This window comes from Leptopilina heterotoma, unplaced genomic scaffold, assembly GCF_015476425.1.
Source record: "Leptopilina heterotoma isolate Lh14 unplaced genomic scaffold, ASM1547642v1 Lhet_17, whole genome shotgun sequence".
NCBI classification, from domain to species: domain Eukaryota; kingdom Metazoa; phylum Arthropoda; class Insecta; order Hymenoptera; family Figitidae; genus Leptopilina; species Leptopilina heterotoma.
The window spans coordinates 553650-572552 of NW_025110886.1; the positions used below are offsets into that span (position 1 = coordinate 553650).

Consider the following 18903-nt stretch of genomic DNA (forward strand, 5'->3'; position numbering starts at 1 on the left):
ACTGTTAAGGCCATTCTACAATAAGAGGCAAACTCCCTCTTTTAGAGGAAACCTAGAATCGTAGCTATTTTTTGAAATTTACGCTATTAAGGCCAATGCACAATGGCTCGATTTCCAAAACAATCATTTTTAAGGTCCGTCTACAATAAGAAGATCTTTATGGTAATTTTATTCAGTAGTCACGTGTTCCATGTACTTAATGAAAACACGTTTTCGACTGAATGTCAACCTTAAGGTCAATGCACAATTTTCCAAAATTTTCACTTTTAAGGCCACACTGCAATAAAAAAATTCCCTTTTAGGGGAATATAGCTATTTTTTGAAATTTTTAGCTATTAAGGCCAATGCACAATGGGACCATTTCCAAAACTACTTTTAAGGTCCGTCTACAATAACAAGACCTTTTTATATTATTGTTTTCCAAACAGAAAATTAAAAAGGTGAAAAAAAGTGTTAACTTAACCTAAAAATGACCTTCGAATTTTGCCAAAAAAATTTTTTTTCCCCGAATCAAACTATATCAAAAAGGATTGATGTGCATTTAAATACCTGAGGACCACCTCCAACGATTGATTGATATGCGGACTGGAACACGCTTCCGAGTTGCGTGAGTCCGTCGTCTTCCATTTGAAACATTATGTCAGCGCCGGGCGATCCATTATTATTAAGATTATTGTTGTTCATAAGCTTCTCAGTGTTACCAACTTCACGAAGAATCGTGTTTGATTGCATCTTTTGTTGACGAATTTCATTAAAGAAAAATTTGACTATTTAAAATCCAATATAGAATCAATTTTTTTTATTTCTTTTCCAAAAACTAAAAAAAAAAAAGTAAAAAAAAAAAAAATCCACTAGGGTCAAATTCCGCCAATCATGCTTTTCATTGTCGTCTAACGACCTCCGTTCGTCCGACGGATCGTCTAGTTTCTTCTTTTTTTTCAAAATTTCTCGTGAAGAACACAAAAAAAAAAAAAATTCCCAAGGAAACTACTTCTTCTTCTTCTTTTCTTGTTGTATTTGTTTGCCTTTGCGGCGGAAGCGACCGTTTATTTTTAGCCCCTCGAAAAACCGCGTGGGTAACGACGAAATAACATACAAATTTTTTCTTTTCTCAACACTTAAGATTATCTTTTCTTTTTTGATATCACTAGGCACCACTGAAATCACTAGAGAATTTTTTTTCTTTACACAACACTTCACTATTTTTTTTCCATAAAGAGAACTAAAAAAGTTGTTTTCAAAAATAGGGAATTTTAAAATAAAAATTCGTCGAATGGAAGCAAAATCACTAGGTGGGGGATTGGAAGTTATCACTTTTTGAGGGAAGTTGGCGAAAAACAACTAGAAATAGGGAATTAACGGGAGGGGGGAGGGAAAAGAGTGTTTTTAGTATAAAAAAAAAAATAAATAAAATAACCGGGTCGTGAATGTGAATTTATTGCGGTGTTGGGGACACAACGAAATCCTACTCACTCGATGAACGCGACGCGACTGACGCTCCGCGAGGGGAAAGCCTGCGCCCCTCCCCACCACTATTACAGTGGTGGGGGGACCAGGGGAAGAGAAGTTCGACTCGCTTTCTCTTCACCTCTCTTCAGTGGCCCTAGGTTCTATCCGCCGTCGACAAAGCGAGAGAGAGAGAGAGAGAAAGAGAAAGAAAAAAGAGAGAGAGAGAGAGCGAAAGAGAGAGAAAAAAAGAGAGAGACAAAAAGAGAGAAAGACAGAGAGAGGGAAAATTCTCGCAGGAAGCAACCCCTAATGTTCAAAGGGGCCCGTTTTTGCCTCGGAGGTGCGCTTCTTCTTCTCTTCTCTTCTTTCTTCTTCTTCTTCTTCTCTTTCTACTGTGCGTGCGGAAAACATTAGCCCACTTGTTGAGTCAAAAACCCGGCGAGGAAAACGGGGGCGGACTTTCGCGCTCGACCCTACATACTCGCCAACTTGAGGGATAAAGCCTTTAATTAAGGGCTTCCGAGAGAAGAGAAAAAAAGTGTACAATTAAGGGATTTGAATCACTCGAAAAAAAAAAAAAAAAAAAAGTGAAACTTACTGCCAAAATTGACATAGAAGAAGGAAAAATTTTTTTTTTCAATTTTTGACCACTGTTACCGCCATATTTTAAAAAACGCAACAAATTTTTTCTATTGTTCGTAAGATTTTGCTGACCCCCCACCCCCCTCCCCCTAAATGTTTTACGTGATTTATAGACAGCCCCTTATAAATAATTAAAATTTAAGTTCAAATTTACTAGATTATTTGTGATACACATCGAAGAAAAGTACCTAACCTTAGAAGTAAATTGTTTTTAAGGTTATGTTTGTATTATTTTCAACTTAATTGAATGTTTTTGGTTTAATTTTGTAAAAGCAAATTTAATTTTTAAACAAATCTTTCAAAAATAATTTTCTTAACTATAATTAATGTTTTTACTATTCTATAAACAAAAAAAAAATTTATTTAAATTGTCTCAGAATTTTTTACAAAACAATTGTCAATTCATTAAAAAAAAAAAAAAAAAATTAAAAAATTTTGTAAATGCTCTAAATTTGTTAAACTGCTATTCTTCATCGATAAGAAAAAAAGCTAAAGTGCTGCTTTTGGCATTTATCTCTTTAAAACAAAAGAAAAAATCTTTCACAATCTTCATCATCATTATCATCATCGAAGGTTTTTTTTTTCTTTTTTTCACCGATGAATAAGAAAAATGCCATGGGTCTAGAATATATTTTCCTTTTTTGAATCCATAACACTTCTGGCAAACAAAAAAAAAACCGTACAATAGTGAAATAGGATAGATTTTCTCGTATTATGAATTGTAGACCGCAAAAGAATTTTTAGTGTTAAAAGCCAAGAAACCATAAGAAAAGAGCAGGTAGAGCCATTTGTAAGCCTTTTAGTTTTCAGCTTATTGAGAGTCTGTTTTTTCCTTTACAAAAAAAAAAAAATTGAAAAAGAAAGAAAGAGAACAGGAAAAGAAGGAAAAAAAGGGTGATTACTACAAAAGGTGTCAAAATATTAAACAAAAATTATATAATTTAATAAAAAAAATTAATTTCTACTTTAAAAAATAAAAAAAAAAAAAGAATTTTTACAGAATTCTTTACGAAACAATTGTCAGTGTATTAGAGAAAATACAGAGGTAAACTACAGAAGAGTTATCCAACCATTTTTTCATAGTTTTAAAATTTAATTTTAAAGAAAAAATGTATAAATGAAAAAATGAAGAAAAAAAATTAATTTTTCCAGAATTTTTTACGAAACAATTGTCAGTGTTTTAGAGAAAATACAGAGTTGTAATATAGAAGTGTTAATCCCCATTTTTTTCTTAGTTTTAAAATTTAATTTTCAAAAAAAAATATGTAAATGAAAAAAAAAAAAATTTCCAGAATTTTTTACGAAACAATTGTCAGTGTTTTAGAGAAAATACAGAGTTATAACATAGTAGAGTTAATCCCCAATTTTTTCATAATTTTAAAATTTAATTTTCAAAAAAAAATATGTAAATGAAAAAAAAAAAAAAAAATTTCTATAATTTTTTACGAAACAATTATCGATGTTTTAGAGAAAATACAGAGTTATAACATAGTAGAGTTAGTCCCCCATTTTTTCATTGTTTTAAAATTCAATTAAAAAAAATAAATAAATGAAAAAAAAGTGATTAATAATCTTCTGGAGTAATTTCGAGATTAAAAAAAGAAGTTTTTTTTCCCCACCAAGAGATAATTGAAGAAACGGAAATATATCGATGCGTATGAACACATGTATGTGTGTAAATCTCCAGTAATGGAACTGTTGCGTTTGAAAGAGAGAGAGAGAGAGAGAGAGAGAGAAAAGAAAAAAAAATCATGGGGCGTTCAACTGAGTCTCGTGCGCAGAACCATAGTGGCAACAAAGTCGTAAATGCAAACGTAATGCGGCTACAATTTTACTCCTATTATATTGTAGTTATGTACCTACGAGCAACTGGAAGATTATCGCAACCGACCAACTTCCGTATAACAGGGAAATAGTCAAACAGTAAAAAAAAAACAAAATCTCGAAAAACAAATAGGTGAACATATAAAACAATATTGACGCTAAAAAAACAAGATAATACTTTTTTCTTCTTTGTTACTTTATATTTACATTAGTTTTTACTGATTTTTTTGGGAGGAGAGGGAAAAAAATAATATAATATTAAATAAATAATTTTAATTAGATTTCATAAAAATAAAAATTTTCTATTGCAAATATTTGTGAGTAGAATTTTTTTTTATTAGAATTAATTTTGACTACAATTACTTTTGACTGAAATAAATTGTTTTTACTATGAAATATTTTTGACTACAATTATTTTTAACTCCAATGCTTTTACTACAATTATTTTTAATAAAAATAAATTGCTTTTACTAGAAATAATTTTGACTATACAATTATTTTTTACTGCAATTGTTTTTATTATAATTATTTTCTACTACAATTATTTTTGACTACAATTATTTTTTACTACAATTGCTTTTACTATAATTATTTTTTACTACAATTATTTTTACTATAATTTTTTTAATAAAATTATTTTTACTATAATTTTTTTACTACAATTATTTCTGACTAAAATTCTTTTAACTAGAATTATTTTTCATTACAATTACTTTTTACAACAATTATTCCATTTACTATAATTATTTCTTACTAGAATTATTTCCGGCAGCAATAAATTGTTTTTACTAAAAATATTTTTGACTACAATTATTTTTAACTACAATAATTCCATTATTTGAATTATTTTTTACTACAGTTATTCGTTTTACTATAATTATTTTTTTAATATTGAAAATTATATAGTCAAAATAAATGGTAGTAAAAAATAGTAATAGTCAAAATTAATTGCAGTCAAAAAAAGTAATAGTCAAAATTATTTGTAGTCAAAAATAATAATAGTTAAAATTACTTGTAGTCAAAAATAGTAATAGTCAAAATTACTTGTACTAAAAAATAGTAATTAGACAAAATTACTTGCAGTCGAAAATAGTAACACTCAAAATTAATTCTATTTTGAATTTTTCCTATTTTATTTTTGACTAAAAATAAAAAACATTTTATTTCACTTTTTTACTCTAGTCAAAAGTGAAATTAGTACCACCAGAAAATCAAGTAGTAATTTTTTTTTTTGACTACCTGCCAAACTATTAACACACTACAAAAAAAAATAAAATTAGTGTTACAAAAATAAAGAAATTTTTTCCTTTTAAATTTTTAAATAGCCAGATAAATAGGAAAGCTTGGGGAGAGAAGGGAATTTTTAAATCCAAGAACCCCATAAACTTGAAAAAATATATAAATGTATACAAGGAAACGGAGAAAAGTGCTATATTAGAGTCGGGGTGAAAAAGACTTTTCTGAAGAGGAGGAAAACTCATATTATGAACGGTTTGGCAACACTGTCAAGAGCTCCAGGGGGACAGGAAACGAGAAAAAGTGTGTGGACCACTTCACCACTCTGCAGACGAGACTGCCGGGTCCGCCGGATGTGTTTTCTTGTGTCGAGAACTCAATTTACAGTTTTTGATATTTCTCCCTAATTTCACACACATATATATTTTTCTTTTTTAAATCTCAATTTTTTCCTATTCTTTAAATTTTCCACTTTGTTGATAAAAATATTTTTTTTTCCAGACAAATTAATTTTCAAAAAATATACAAAACAAAAAAAAATAAATTATTAATAGAAATTAATTAATTACTGATTTAAAAAAATAATAACTATTATTAAAAAAAAAAAAAGAAATTATAAGTAACAAAAAATACTAACTATTAGTAAATAAATGACTAATTGTTAGTAAAAAGTAACTGATTATTAATAGGGAACAACAAATTATTTGTTGAAAATTACTAATTATTAGTAAATAAATAATTAATTAGTAGTAGAAAATTACTAATTATTAGTCAATAACTAACTAATTAGTAGTAGAAAATTACTAATTATTAGTCAATAACTAACTAATTAGTAGTAGAAAATTACTAATTATTAGTCAATAACTAACTAATTAGTAGTAGAAAATTACTAATTATTAGTAAATAACTAACTAATTAGTAGTAGAAAATTACTAATTATTAGTCAATAACTAACTAATTAGTAGTAGAAAATTACTAATTATTAGTAAATAATTAGCAGTAAAAAATAAATAATTATTAGTAAATAAGTAACTATTAGTAGTAGAAAATTACTAATTATTAGTAAATAAATAAGTAATTAATAGTAGAAAATTACTAATTATCAGTAAATAAATAACTAATTAATAGTGGAAAATTACTAATTATTAGTAATTAATTGGTAGTAGAAAATTACTAATTAGTAGTAGGAAATGACTAATTATTAGTCAATAAATAATTAGTAGTAGAAAATTACTAATTATTAGTATAAATAAGTAACTAATTAATAGTGGAATATTAATTTTTTATTAATTAGTAGTAGAAAATTACTAAAAAAAAATAACTAATTAGTAGTAGAAAATTACTAAATATTAGTAAATAAATAAGGAAAAAATATTGAAAAAATAAAACTATTTGGTTGACGAGTAAAAATTGGAGTAGGTTTTCGACTTCAATACGGCAGGAAGCGTAGAAAATTCAAGGGCAGTAGGAGTGCACTATAAAAGAGGAGAAAAAGGACGTAACACGAAGAATAGTGCGAGAAGAATTCGTGTAAGTTCAAAAATGCTAATGCTAATGTCTAGGGACTGCCCTCCACGCTTGTTATACCAACTCTCTTCTACACCAAGGGAATTCCTTTGGCAGAGCAAAAATTTTATTTTTTTCTTCTCCTCACATATGTGAGGAGAGAAACATTATCTCACAAGTCGTTATATTTTAAGTTTAACTCTATATATTATATATTTTCAAGGATTTATCAAGAAACGCAACGTAATGTAACGTAATTTAACGTAACCTAACCTAATGGTGAGAAACGTAACATAACCCAACGTAATGTAACGTAATTTAACGTAACCTAACCTAATGGTGTGAAACGTAACATAACAAAACGTATTGTAACGTAATGTTACGAAACGTATTGCTAAGAAACGTAACGTAACAAAACGTAATATAACCCAATGGTACAAAGAATAATGGTACAAAACGTAACGTAACGTATACAAAAAGTAACGTTACGAAGCGTAATAGCACAAAACGTAATGTTACGTAAATACTTTACGTAACATTACGTAATATATAACGAAGCGTAATGATTCAAAACGTAATGTTGCGCAACGTAATAAAACGATACGTGATGTTACGTAATATAACGTGTTATAACGTAATATAACGTGTTATAACGTAATGTAGCGTAATATAACGTAATATAGCGTAATATTACGAAATATAACGTAATCTAACGTAATTTTGACTTTTGACGTAAATTCCGAGTTGATGTGTGAATTGACTGTTGACCTGCGGATTGCAACTAAAATTTTGAGGTTATGTTGGCTTGTTGACCTGTTCCAAGGAATATTTTCACTAGGAAAACTGAAGAGTTATTTTAGCGTCGCACTCTGTCGAGGGTTTATAATTACCTAACCTAACCCAATCTAACCCACTTGGCGTGCCAGGCGAGCTCCATTTCTCCTAGCGGGGACAACGTAAAATCCGGATATGGCAAACGGATATATACGTCGCGTGCCAAACAAAAGGCTTTCATTGACAATTTATATCCTCAATTAAGTCACCTCATTTCTAAAATAAAAATACATCACTATCATCATCATCATCATCATCATCATCATCATCATCATCTTTGCTAATAATTTCTCTTATTTTATGAGTAACTAGGAGGGGGCAGTAAGATAAAACAAGTAAATTACGTAAATACGTAAATTACGTAAATATGCAAATTACGTAAAAATTTCAATTCAAGACTTTGTTAAAAACAATTATTTTTTTTTAAAAATACCATTTACAACCCGTTGATAATCAATAATTTTCAAAAAATTTAATTTAAAAGCTTGTGAAAATAAATTATTATTTAAAAAATATCATTAAAAACCTGTTAAAATTCAATTATTTATAAAGATTTTAATTCAAAACCTTATTAAAAACAATAATTTTTGAAATACAATTAAAAACCTGCTGGAATTCAATTATTTTTAAAAATTTTCAATTCAAAACCGCTTGTGAAAATCAATTATTTTAAAATTCAACTGGAAAGCCTATGTTGAATTAATTTATATTTAAAAAATTTCAATTCAAAACCTCGTGAAAATCAATTATTTAAAACAGATACAATTTAAACACCGTTTATATTCAATTATTTTTAAAAATTTCAATTTAAAACCTTGAGAACATAAATTATCTTTTAAAAAATATCATTAATAACCTGTTAAAATTCAATTATTATAAAAATTTTAATTTAAAACCTTATGAAAAACAATTATTTTTAAAAATACAATTAAAAACCCTGTTGAAATTCAATTATTACAAAAATTTCAATTCTAAACTTTGTAAATATCAATTATCTTCAAATATACAATTTAAAACCTATTGAAATTCATTTACTTTTAATAATTTCAATTCGAAACCTTATCAATGTCAATTCTTTACACAAAACATACCATTTAAAACCTATTGAAATTCAATTATTTTAAAAAATTCCAATTCAAAACCTGTTCAATACAAAATTTTCTAAAAATCAATTATTCTTCAAAATACAATTTAAAACCTGTTTAAATTCAATTATTATACAAAAATTTCAATTCAAAACCTTGTAAAAATCAATTATTTTAAAATTCAATTATTTTTAAAAATTTCAATTCAAAACCTTGAGAAAATCAATTATTTTTAATTTTACAATATATTCAAAACCTGTTGAATTCAATTATTTTCAAAAATTCCAATCTAAAACCTTGTGAAAATGAATTATTTATTATTTTCAATTTAAAAACTGTTGAAATTTAATTATATTCAAAAATTTCAATTCAAAACCTTGTGAAAATCAATTTGTTTTAAATGCAATTTGAATCTAGTGAAACTACAATTATTTTCAAAAATTTCAATTCAAAACCTCGGGAAAATAAATTATTAAAAAAAAATACAATTTAAAACCCGTTCATATTCAATTATTTTCAAGATTTCAATTCATAAATTGATTTATTTTTCACTATTTTATAGGATGCGAAATTTTTTCGACGAATTTATTTAAAATTGTATTTTTTTTCAATTATTGTTAGAAATAGAAAGAATTTAAAATTAAATTTAATATTTTCTTTTCTTAAGTCTGTTAAGTTGCTGGCCAACAAAATTCATAATTTTCTTATAAATTCGTCGAAATTGAATATTCCTCCTCTGTACTTTTGATAAAATTACCTGACAAAATAAAACGATTTTATAGAAGATCATTCAATATTTTTTGTTAAAGAAATATAATTAATAAGTCTTAAAATAATTATTTCTATTTTTTCTCACAAAATAATTTTGTTTTGAAAAAAAATATTTCCAAAATCCTGGTCAAGATAAAAATTCACTGTCATTTCCCGGTTTTCTCGGTTTTTCCCGGGTCTGAAAAAATTCCCTGTCAAATTCGCGGTCTAGCGGCTACGCCGAAACTAATTTTTTTAATTTAATACTGTAGGTCAGTAGTGAATTTTGAATTTTAATATTTTTATAATTTTTTTTAATCTTAAGTTACTTATTTTTTTCTCTAGGGAAAAAAAAATGTTGACGCCCTCTTTATAATTGCAGTGTTTATTAAGTTATATTCAAGTTGTCGAACCGCGTGAGTATGTGAGGAACAGATGTTTTTCCTTTTTCAATTTTTTTTTTTTTTTGAAGAAATAAAAGCGATACGAAGTTGGTCAAGTGTAAAAACACCGACTAAGATTTAGCGGGGTGCTTGTAAAATAATTAAAAGCGTCGCACTTTCTCAGATGGGGAAAGCACCATAAAAACAGGGGTACAATGGGGCACCAGCAATGTACAGTTAACGGACAGTACCTGAGGCGAACATATTCCCTGGAGAGTCTAACCAGTAAGTACTTGTATTCATCAGGGCCGCATTACACTCCAAGTTCTCTTATATAACTAACGTCCAGTTTTTTTTTTAATTTTCCTTTTACCTTTAAATTTCTTTTATCTTTAAAAACTTTTACTCTTTTTCTCTTTTTCTCTCTTAGACCCTTTTGCAGGTTCTTGGTAAATTATATTTTAGATTCAATAAAAATTTGACTGTTTCAAATTCTTTTACTTACTGTACAATATGAAAATATAAAATAAAATATAAAATAAAAAAAATAAAATATTAAATAAAATATAATAAAAAAAAATTAATTATTAATTAATATTATATATTTACTTACGAAATAAACTCGACAAGAAACATATGTTGTTTAACTCACCTGAAACAAAAGGAAAAGAAAATACTTAGTATTCGAATTTTTATAAACAAACAAAAATTATAAAACTTAAAAAATTTATTTATATTCACAAAGATTGAATTGTAATTTTTTTAAATAATTGAATATCAACGGGTTTTAAATAGTATAATTATAAAAATAATTAATTTTTACAAAGTTTTGCATTAAAATTTTAAAAAATAATTGAATTTAACACTTTGAAAATGCTTTTATTTTCATAAAGTTTTGCATTTAAATTTTTTGAAAATAATTGAATAATTGGTACTTTTTTATAACATAATTGACTTTAACAAGGTTTTGTATTAAATTTTTGAAAATAATTAAATTCAACAGGTTTTAAATTGTAGTTTTGAAATTAATTGATTTTCACAAGGATTTGAATTCAAATTTTAAAAAATAATCGAATTTAACAGGTTGAGAATTTTATTTTACAAAAAATAATTGATTTTCACAAGGTTTTGAATTGAAATTTTTCTAAATAAATGAATTTGACAGGTTGAAAATTTTATTTCATAAAAATAATTGATTTTCACAAGCGGTAATAATTGAAATTTTTTAAATAATTAGATTTTACAAGTTTTAAATGCTATTTTTAATAAATTTATTTATTTTCACAAAGATTGAATTGAAATGTTTCAAAATAATTGAATGTCAACGGGAAAATAATTAATTAATTAATTTTTATCATTGAAATTTTTTCTTAAATAATTAAATTTCAACAAGTTTTAAATGGTTTTTTTTAAGTAATTAAATTTCATAAGGTTTTGAATTTAAATTTTTGTAAATAATTAAACTTTAACTATAGTTTCAAATTGCATTTTTAAAAAAATTGATTTTCACAAGGTTTTGAATTGAAATTTTTGTATTAATTGAATATCAATCGGTTTTAAATAATTGTATTATTAAAAACAATTGATTTTCACAAAATTTTAAATTTAAATTTTTAAATTCATTTCAACAATTTTTGAGTTGGAAATTTTGAAAATAAGATTGGAATTTTTGTATTAATTGATTTTCACAAGGTTTTGAATCTTAATTATTTAAAATAATAATTGAATTTTTGCTGACTTTTAATTCAATTTTTTGGAAATAATTGAATTCAAACAGATTTGTAAATTCTACTTTTGAAAATAATTGATTTTCAGGTTTTGAATTTAAATTTTTGAATTATTAATTCAATTTCAACAGATTTTAAATCTTATTTTTGTAAAAAAAATAATTGATTTTCACAACGTTTTGAATTGAAATTTTTTAAAATAATTGAATTTTTGCTGGATTTTAATTCAATTTTTTGAAAATAATTAATTCTGGAAAATTTACTGTTACAAGTTCCACAAATAATTGAATTTTACATTTTTTTTAAATAATTGAATTTCAATCGATTTTAAACTAAATTTTTTGAAAATAATACATTCTGCAAAAGTTGCAGTTACAAGTTCTGTAATTAATCATTCTAAGTCGCATTTTTGAATATAATTATGAAATATAAAATGTTTCAAAAATGAAATTATTCAAAGCTATTATATTTAACAGCTTTTATATCAAAAATTTTTTTTTTAGTTACAGCATCGTGGTAAAATTAATTTTTTCTCGTTAGAAAAGAAGAAAAAAATGTGGGAGAAAAGTAATCGGACTCGTTGTATAATAAGAGGATGTAAATAATATTAATTTTTGAAAGTAATTATTTTAACGCCCTTTTGGGATAAATTTAAATATCGACCGCAAATTTTGATGGTTTTATTGCAGGAGGGGATCTTTTCAATAATCATTTGAATGGGAATTCCCGGACTGCCTGTTGGGTAGTTGCTGGTTGTATTTAATATGACCGTCGTCGGTTGTAAATTGTGAGACACGACCCTCTTTTTCTTTCTCTTCTTGTTGCGTTCCCTCACTCGAGACGCCAACTTCAATTGAAGAAAATCACGTTTTTATTTTTAAAGGACGACCAACGACACCTTGCCACACTAGTCGGTACATTTTGGTCCTTTTTACTGTCTCTCTTCCCCTCTCTTTTTCTCTCTCTCTCTCTCTCGTTTTCCCTTTTTTCTCTCACTCCTTCTTCCCCCCCCCCTTCTTTTTTCTCTCTTTGTCGTTTTACCCCCTTTTTCTAATTCTCTCTCTCTCTCTACTCAAAATCGCCAGTATAGTGTTTGGCTACCTGCTTTGCAAGAGGCCATATAACCAAAAAAAAAAAAAAATCGCCAGTTCACTGATTTCGAGTGAGTTGACAGGTAGATTGGTTATAGTTCTAAATATATGAGAGAGGGGTGGGGGAAGAGTGCATTTTCGAGAGATGAAAATTTTGTATTCTCTGTGCGTTATGATCGATGACTCCGAGAGAGAGAAAGAGAGAGACCAGCGAATTTCACGATTTCGAGTGATTTACTTGCCAAGCTGCGACAGGCAAATGGCTCTCCCGCTTGTCCTTCGAAAACGACGAGATGACTTTACAATTGAACCCAAATCCCCATCCGGGTACATTCTCAACCCTAATATTCAACTTTTTGTATCATTTTTGGTCAAATTATTGTCTGCTTTTTCGAATATTATATTTTCATCAAGGTGACTTTTCAAAATAAAACCTTTGATTATTTTTTAAATAAAGCCATTTTAAAAAAAAATTAGGTCAATTGATATTTTAATTGTCAATTTGGTCAAAAAGACACTTCAATTAAGTGGTAATTAGGTCAAATTACACTTAAAGTAAGTAACAATTAGGTCAAAAGACACTTCAATTAAGTAGTAATTAGGTCAAATGACACTTCAATTAAGTGGTAATTAGGTCAAATTACACTTAAAGTAAGTGAAAATTAGGTCAAATGGCACTTCAATTGACAATTCGGTCAAAAGACACTTCAATTAAGTGGTAATTAGGTCAAATGACACTTTAAGTAAGTAAAAATTAGGTCAATTGACACTTTACTTGGCGATTCCGTCGAAAGACACTTCAATTAGGTAGAAATTGGTCAATTGACACTTCAATTAAGTGCCAAATAGGTCAAATGTCACTTCAATTGTCAACTTTGTCAAATGGCATTTCAATTCATTTCAATTAGGTCAAAAGACACTTCATTTAAATAAAAATTTTCGAATTTACACAGCAATCAAGTGTCAATTAGGTCAAATGACACTTGAATTGACAGTTTCGTCAAAAGGCATTTCAATTAGGTCAAAACACACATCATTTAAGTGGAAATTGGTCAATTGACATTTCAATTCAGTATCAATTAAGTCAAATGACACTTTAATTGACGATTCCGTCAAAAGGCATTTCAATTAAATTCAATTAGGTCAAAAGCCATTTCAACTAGGTCTATTGACACATCATTTAAATAAAAATTTATCAATTGACACAGGAACTAAGTGTCAATTAGGTCAAATGTCACTTCAATTCTCAATTACGTCTAAAGCCATTTCAATTAATTTCATTTAGGTCGAAAGACACTTCATTTAAGTGGTATTGGGTCAATTGACGCAACAAACAAGTGTCAGTTTGGTCAAATGACACTTCATTTATGTAGAAATTGGTCAATTGACAGTGAAATTAATAACAATTAGATCAATTGACATATCGAGTAAGTGTCACTTAGGTCAAATGTCATTTCAATTGACGATTTCGTCAAAAGGCATTTCAATTAATTTCATTTAGGTCAAATAACACTTCATTTAAGTGGTATTGGGTCAATTGACAATGTAATTAAGTGGCAATTAGGTCAAATGACACTTGAATTTACGATGCGGTTGAAAAGACGATTCAATTAATTTCAATTGGGTCAAAAAGAACTTTATTTATTTGGAAATTGGTCAATTCACACTGTAGTTATGTGACAATTCGATTAATTAATACATCGAGAAATTGTCAATTAGGTCAATTGACACTGCAATTGACAATTCGGTCTAAAGACACTTTAATTAAGTGGAAATTGGTCAATTGACACTACAAATAGTGGCAATTCGGTCAAATGACATTTTTAATTAACGATTCGGTTGAACAGATAATTAAATTGAGTGGAAATTAGGTCAAATGACATTTCAATTAATTGGAAATTAGGTCAAATGACACTTGAATTTACGATGCGGTCTAAAGACACTTTAATTAAGTGGAAATTGGTCAATTGACACTGCAATTAAATAGAAATTCGATTAATTAATACATCGAGAAATTGTCAATTAGGTCAATTGACACTTCAATTAACAATTCGGTCAAAAGACACTTTAATCAAGTGGAAATTGGTCAATTGACACTACAATTAGTGGAAATTAGGTCAAATGACATTTCCATTAATTGGCAATTAGGTCAAATGACACTTCAATTTACGATACGGTTGAAAATACGATTCAATTAATTTCAATTAGGTCAAAAGGGACTTTATTTATTTGGAAATTGGTCAATTCACGCTGTAATTATGTGACAATTCGATTAATTAATACATCGAGAAATTGTCAATTAGGTCAATTGACACTTCAAGTAACAATTCGGTCTAAAGACACTTTAATTAAGTGGAAATTGGTCAATTCGCTTAAATTGTCCACGAATAATAAAAACAAAAAAGATAAAAAACAATAAATTACTCTAAATATTTGTCCACCTCATCTTAAAATTTCGATAGCGACAAAGAATCATTCTCCCAGGTCATCGACTTATTCCCTCGTATCTCTTATTTTCATTTAGCCTCCAACTTCTCCACACGTAGCCGCGACGGTATACTCTATATATATTTTTTTTCTTCTCTTTTTTATACACATTTCCTTTCTTTCATTTCGGATGTATCGGGAAAATACACTGAAGAATACACGACTGATGATGCTAAAGGTACAATGTGTACCCCATTTGTGTGAGGGAATATAGTATGTATATATATATACCTGAAAGCACTCACAATCAGTTTACACAGTTGGCTGAGCGAGGTTACTTAATTATCTGTAAATTATTGTCCAAATGACGAAACAGTTGACGCTCTCGATATACATATTTTTCTCCCCATTTTTTTTCCTCATTTCATTGTTTCCCGTTTTCTTTACTTGCACCGCGCGTTATTCATATTGTATTCTATGATAATCGATCGTCATAAATGACAACAAGAATTGTCACTATATCGCTATACTTTATCTCTGTGTTATTATATTCAAAACGAGAGAGAGAGAGGGAGCTTAGAGAACTTTTTTTATGATTTTAGTTATAGATATTTTTAATCTTTTTATTATATTTATAGTGCAATTGAAAACACATTTTGGATTTTATATTCACTTTGTTATTTAACTTCGTAATTTTTGTTTATAGAATTTTTTCTTTTATACAAAAATGCCATTGTAAAAAATTATCAATTTGCAGAATGTTTTTCGCAATTGGCAGTTGATTAAAAAAATTTTGTAAACTTTTTAAATAAGAATTGCCAAATGTCAAATATTCTTTAAACAATTAGCAATTTATTGGAAAATGAACCAACATTTAAATGCGGAAATTGGTAAGAAATCATTGCCAATTGACAATTAGTAAATTTTTAAATGACAATTGCTAATTGACAAATGAATTTTCACAATTGGCAATTGATTAAAAAGTTTTCTAAACTTTTATATAAAAATTGCCAAATGTCAAATATTCTTTAACAATTAGCAATTGTTTGGAAAAATCCGGAAATTGGTAAGAAAGCATTGGCAATTGGCAATTAATTATGGACATTGCCAATTGATAAATAAATTTTCACAATTGACAACTGATTTAATATTTTCTAAACTTTTAAATAAAAATTGCTGAATATCAAATATTCTTTAACAACAAAAAGAAAAAATTCTTTAACAATTGATTGGAAAATAAACCAATTTTTAAATATGGAAATTGGTAAGAAATCATTGACAGTTGACAATTAATTATGGACAATTAGTAACTTTTTAAATGACAATTGCCAATTGACGAATGAATTTTCACAATTGGCAATTGTTTGAAAATTAACAAACTTTTAAATAGAAATTTATAAGAAATCATTGTCAATTGACAATTAGTAAATTTTTTAATGACAACTGCCAATTGGCGAATAAATTTTCACAATTGGCAATAGACTAAAAAATGTTCTAAAACTTTTAAATAAAAATTGCCAATTGTCAAATATTCTTTAATTGATTAAAAAATTTTGTAAAATTTTTAATGAAAATTGCCAATTGACAAAAAAGTTTGGACAATAATTAATAATAATAAATAATTAAATAATGAATAATGAAAATCATAATGAAAAAAATAATAATTTAAATTATGTTTCATAGTATTTCGATACAAAAACTTACTGTCGGACACGAACTGCATTAAATAAATAATTAAAGTGAATAATTTTAATAAATTTTCTTATACTCCTCAAACATTCAACAATGCTATAGAATATTTATTTTTCTCTTCAAAAATTTCCCCTCGATAACACACACACACACAAAAAGACTTCATCAATAATTAGCATTTCAATGGAATATAATTTCAATATAAAATAACAATAATTTTTAAATTATGAGAAATTTAAGTTAAAATGCGAGTATAAAAGAAATATATCATGTAATTTTAAAAATCAACTTTCCAAGAGAATTCTCTGTGGAGAGAAGAAAAAAAAACATTCATCATGAAAGTCAAAGAGATGAAGTATTTAGTGTGAGAAGAAAGAAGAACTCCTTTGTCCAGAAATGATCTGTTTAAGAAAAAGGAAGAAGAAAATACAAACAGAGCTTTCAATAAATACCCAAATATCTTCCTATCTTTCATTTTTTATATCCTACAAAAAAATGACCCTAGTATTTCCAATTTTGATAAAATTACACATGTCGTGCGATGAATATAATCTTAAAATTTTAGGTCAACAGTTAAAAGAGACAAGACGAAAATAAATTTAATAAGATCTAAATTTTTCAAAAGGGAATTGTCCTTTGACCTAATTCGAACTGTCCTTTGACCAAATTGAAATTTCATCGAATTGTTATTTACGTGAATTTCCATTTGACCTAAGTGACCTAACTCAAATACTGTAATTTGACCGAATTGAAATTTCAATAAATTGTCACTTCATCTGAATGACAATTGACCTAATTGACCTTAACTCGAATTGTCACTTGGCCAAATTAAAATATCCTCAAATTGTCATTTGGTCAAATTAAAATTTCCTCAAATTGTCATCAGTCCAAATTGACATTTAACAAAATTATCATTAAATGGAATTGTTATTTTATCTAATTGTTACTTAATTAAAGTGCCAATTGACCGAATTGCTATTTGACCTAAGTGACCTAAGTCGAATATTGTAATTTGACCGAATTGTCATTTCACCTGATTGGTATTTGACATACTTGACCTCAACTTGAAATTTCATTTCACAATATTAAAATTAAAAAAATTTTCCCAAATTATCATTTGACTTAATTGACCTCAACTTGAAATGACATTTGACCAAGTTGAAATTTCACCCAAATTGTAATTTGACCTGAATGACATTTCACTTATAATTATACCCACATTTAAAATTGTCATTCAACAAAGAACAGAAATTACATAAATTGTCATTTGACCAAATTGTCAATTAGGTCAAATGACAATTTAGTCAAATCCAAATTCAGTAGTTTTCCACAATTTGGTGAAAAGCAAATTCAGTGGATTTCCATAATTTGCCAAATGCAAATTGAGTGGATGATCAATTTCGTCAAATGACAATTTGGTCAAAAGCAAATTCAGCGGATTGTCAATTGGGTCAAATGACAATTTGGTTAAATGCAGATTGAACGAATTGTCAATTAGGTAAAATGACAATTTAGTCAAATCCAAATTGAGCGGATTGTCAATGAGCTAAAATGCCAATTTGGTCACAAAAGCAAATTGAGCGGATTGTCAATTGGGTCAAATGACAATTTGGTCAAAAGCAAATTGAACGAATTGTCAATTAGGTAAAATGACAATTTGGTCAAAAGCAAATTGAGCGGATTTTCATTAAGTTAAATGACAATTTGGTTAAATGCAAATTGAGCGGATTGTCAATGAGCTAAAATGCCAATTTGGTCACAAAAGCAAATTGAGCGGATTATCAATTGGGTCAAATGACAATTTGGTCAAAAGCAAATTGAACGAATTGGCAATTAGGTATAAAATGACAATTTGGTTAAATGTAAATTAAGTGGATTGTCAATTATCTAAAATGCCAATTTGGTCACAAAAGCAAATTGAGCGGATTGTCAATTGGGTCAAAAGCAAATTGAACGGATTGTCAATTAGGTCAAATGATAATTTCGTCCTATTGACCCCAATGACAATTCGTAGTAATTTGGTGATTTTGGTCATAAATTCCACCCGCAAATTTTAGGTCAAAATTCCCAAATTTAGCTGCAAAATCTAAATATAAATAACCACACAGTGAAAACAAAAGAATCCTTTTTTTTGTGACTCCTTTTTGTAATTCTCCCAAGGTTTATATAAGTTAGTACGCGATTCAACAAAAAGCTAATAGTTAATACACAGTGAGGGTGGATTCGCTAATTCAGTTCTAATTTCTAAAACAAAGAG

The 18903-nt window shown here is 27.3% G+C and overlaps 1 protein-coding gene across 15 annotated transcripts in view; it reads right to left on the reverse strand.

Moving 5' to 3' along the window:
- The window catches only part of LOC122499658 (transcription factor 12), a 231710-nt gene that overhangs the window by 122562 nt on the left and 90245 nt on the right, over positions 1 to 18903 (reverse strand). For 2 of the 15 annotated variants that reach the window (XM_043608132.1, XM_043608131.1), the window contains exon 1: positions 550 to 1493. The exons of the other annotated variants lie outside the window; for them this stretch is intronic. In XM_043608132.1, coding sequence (XP_043464067.1) covers positions 550 to 732 — 183 coding nt within the window. In that variant the 5' untranslated portion in view covers positions 733 to 1493. Of the gene's footprint in view, positions 1 to 549; positions 1494 to 18903 lie in introns of those variants that run through there. 15 annotated transcript variants of the gene reach the window in all.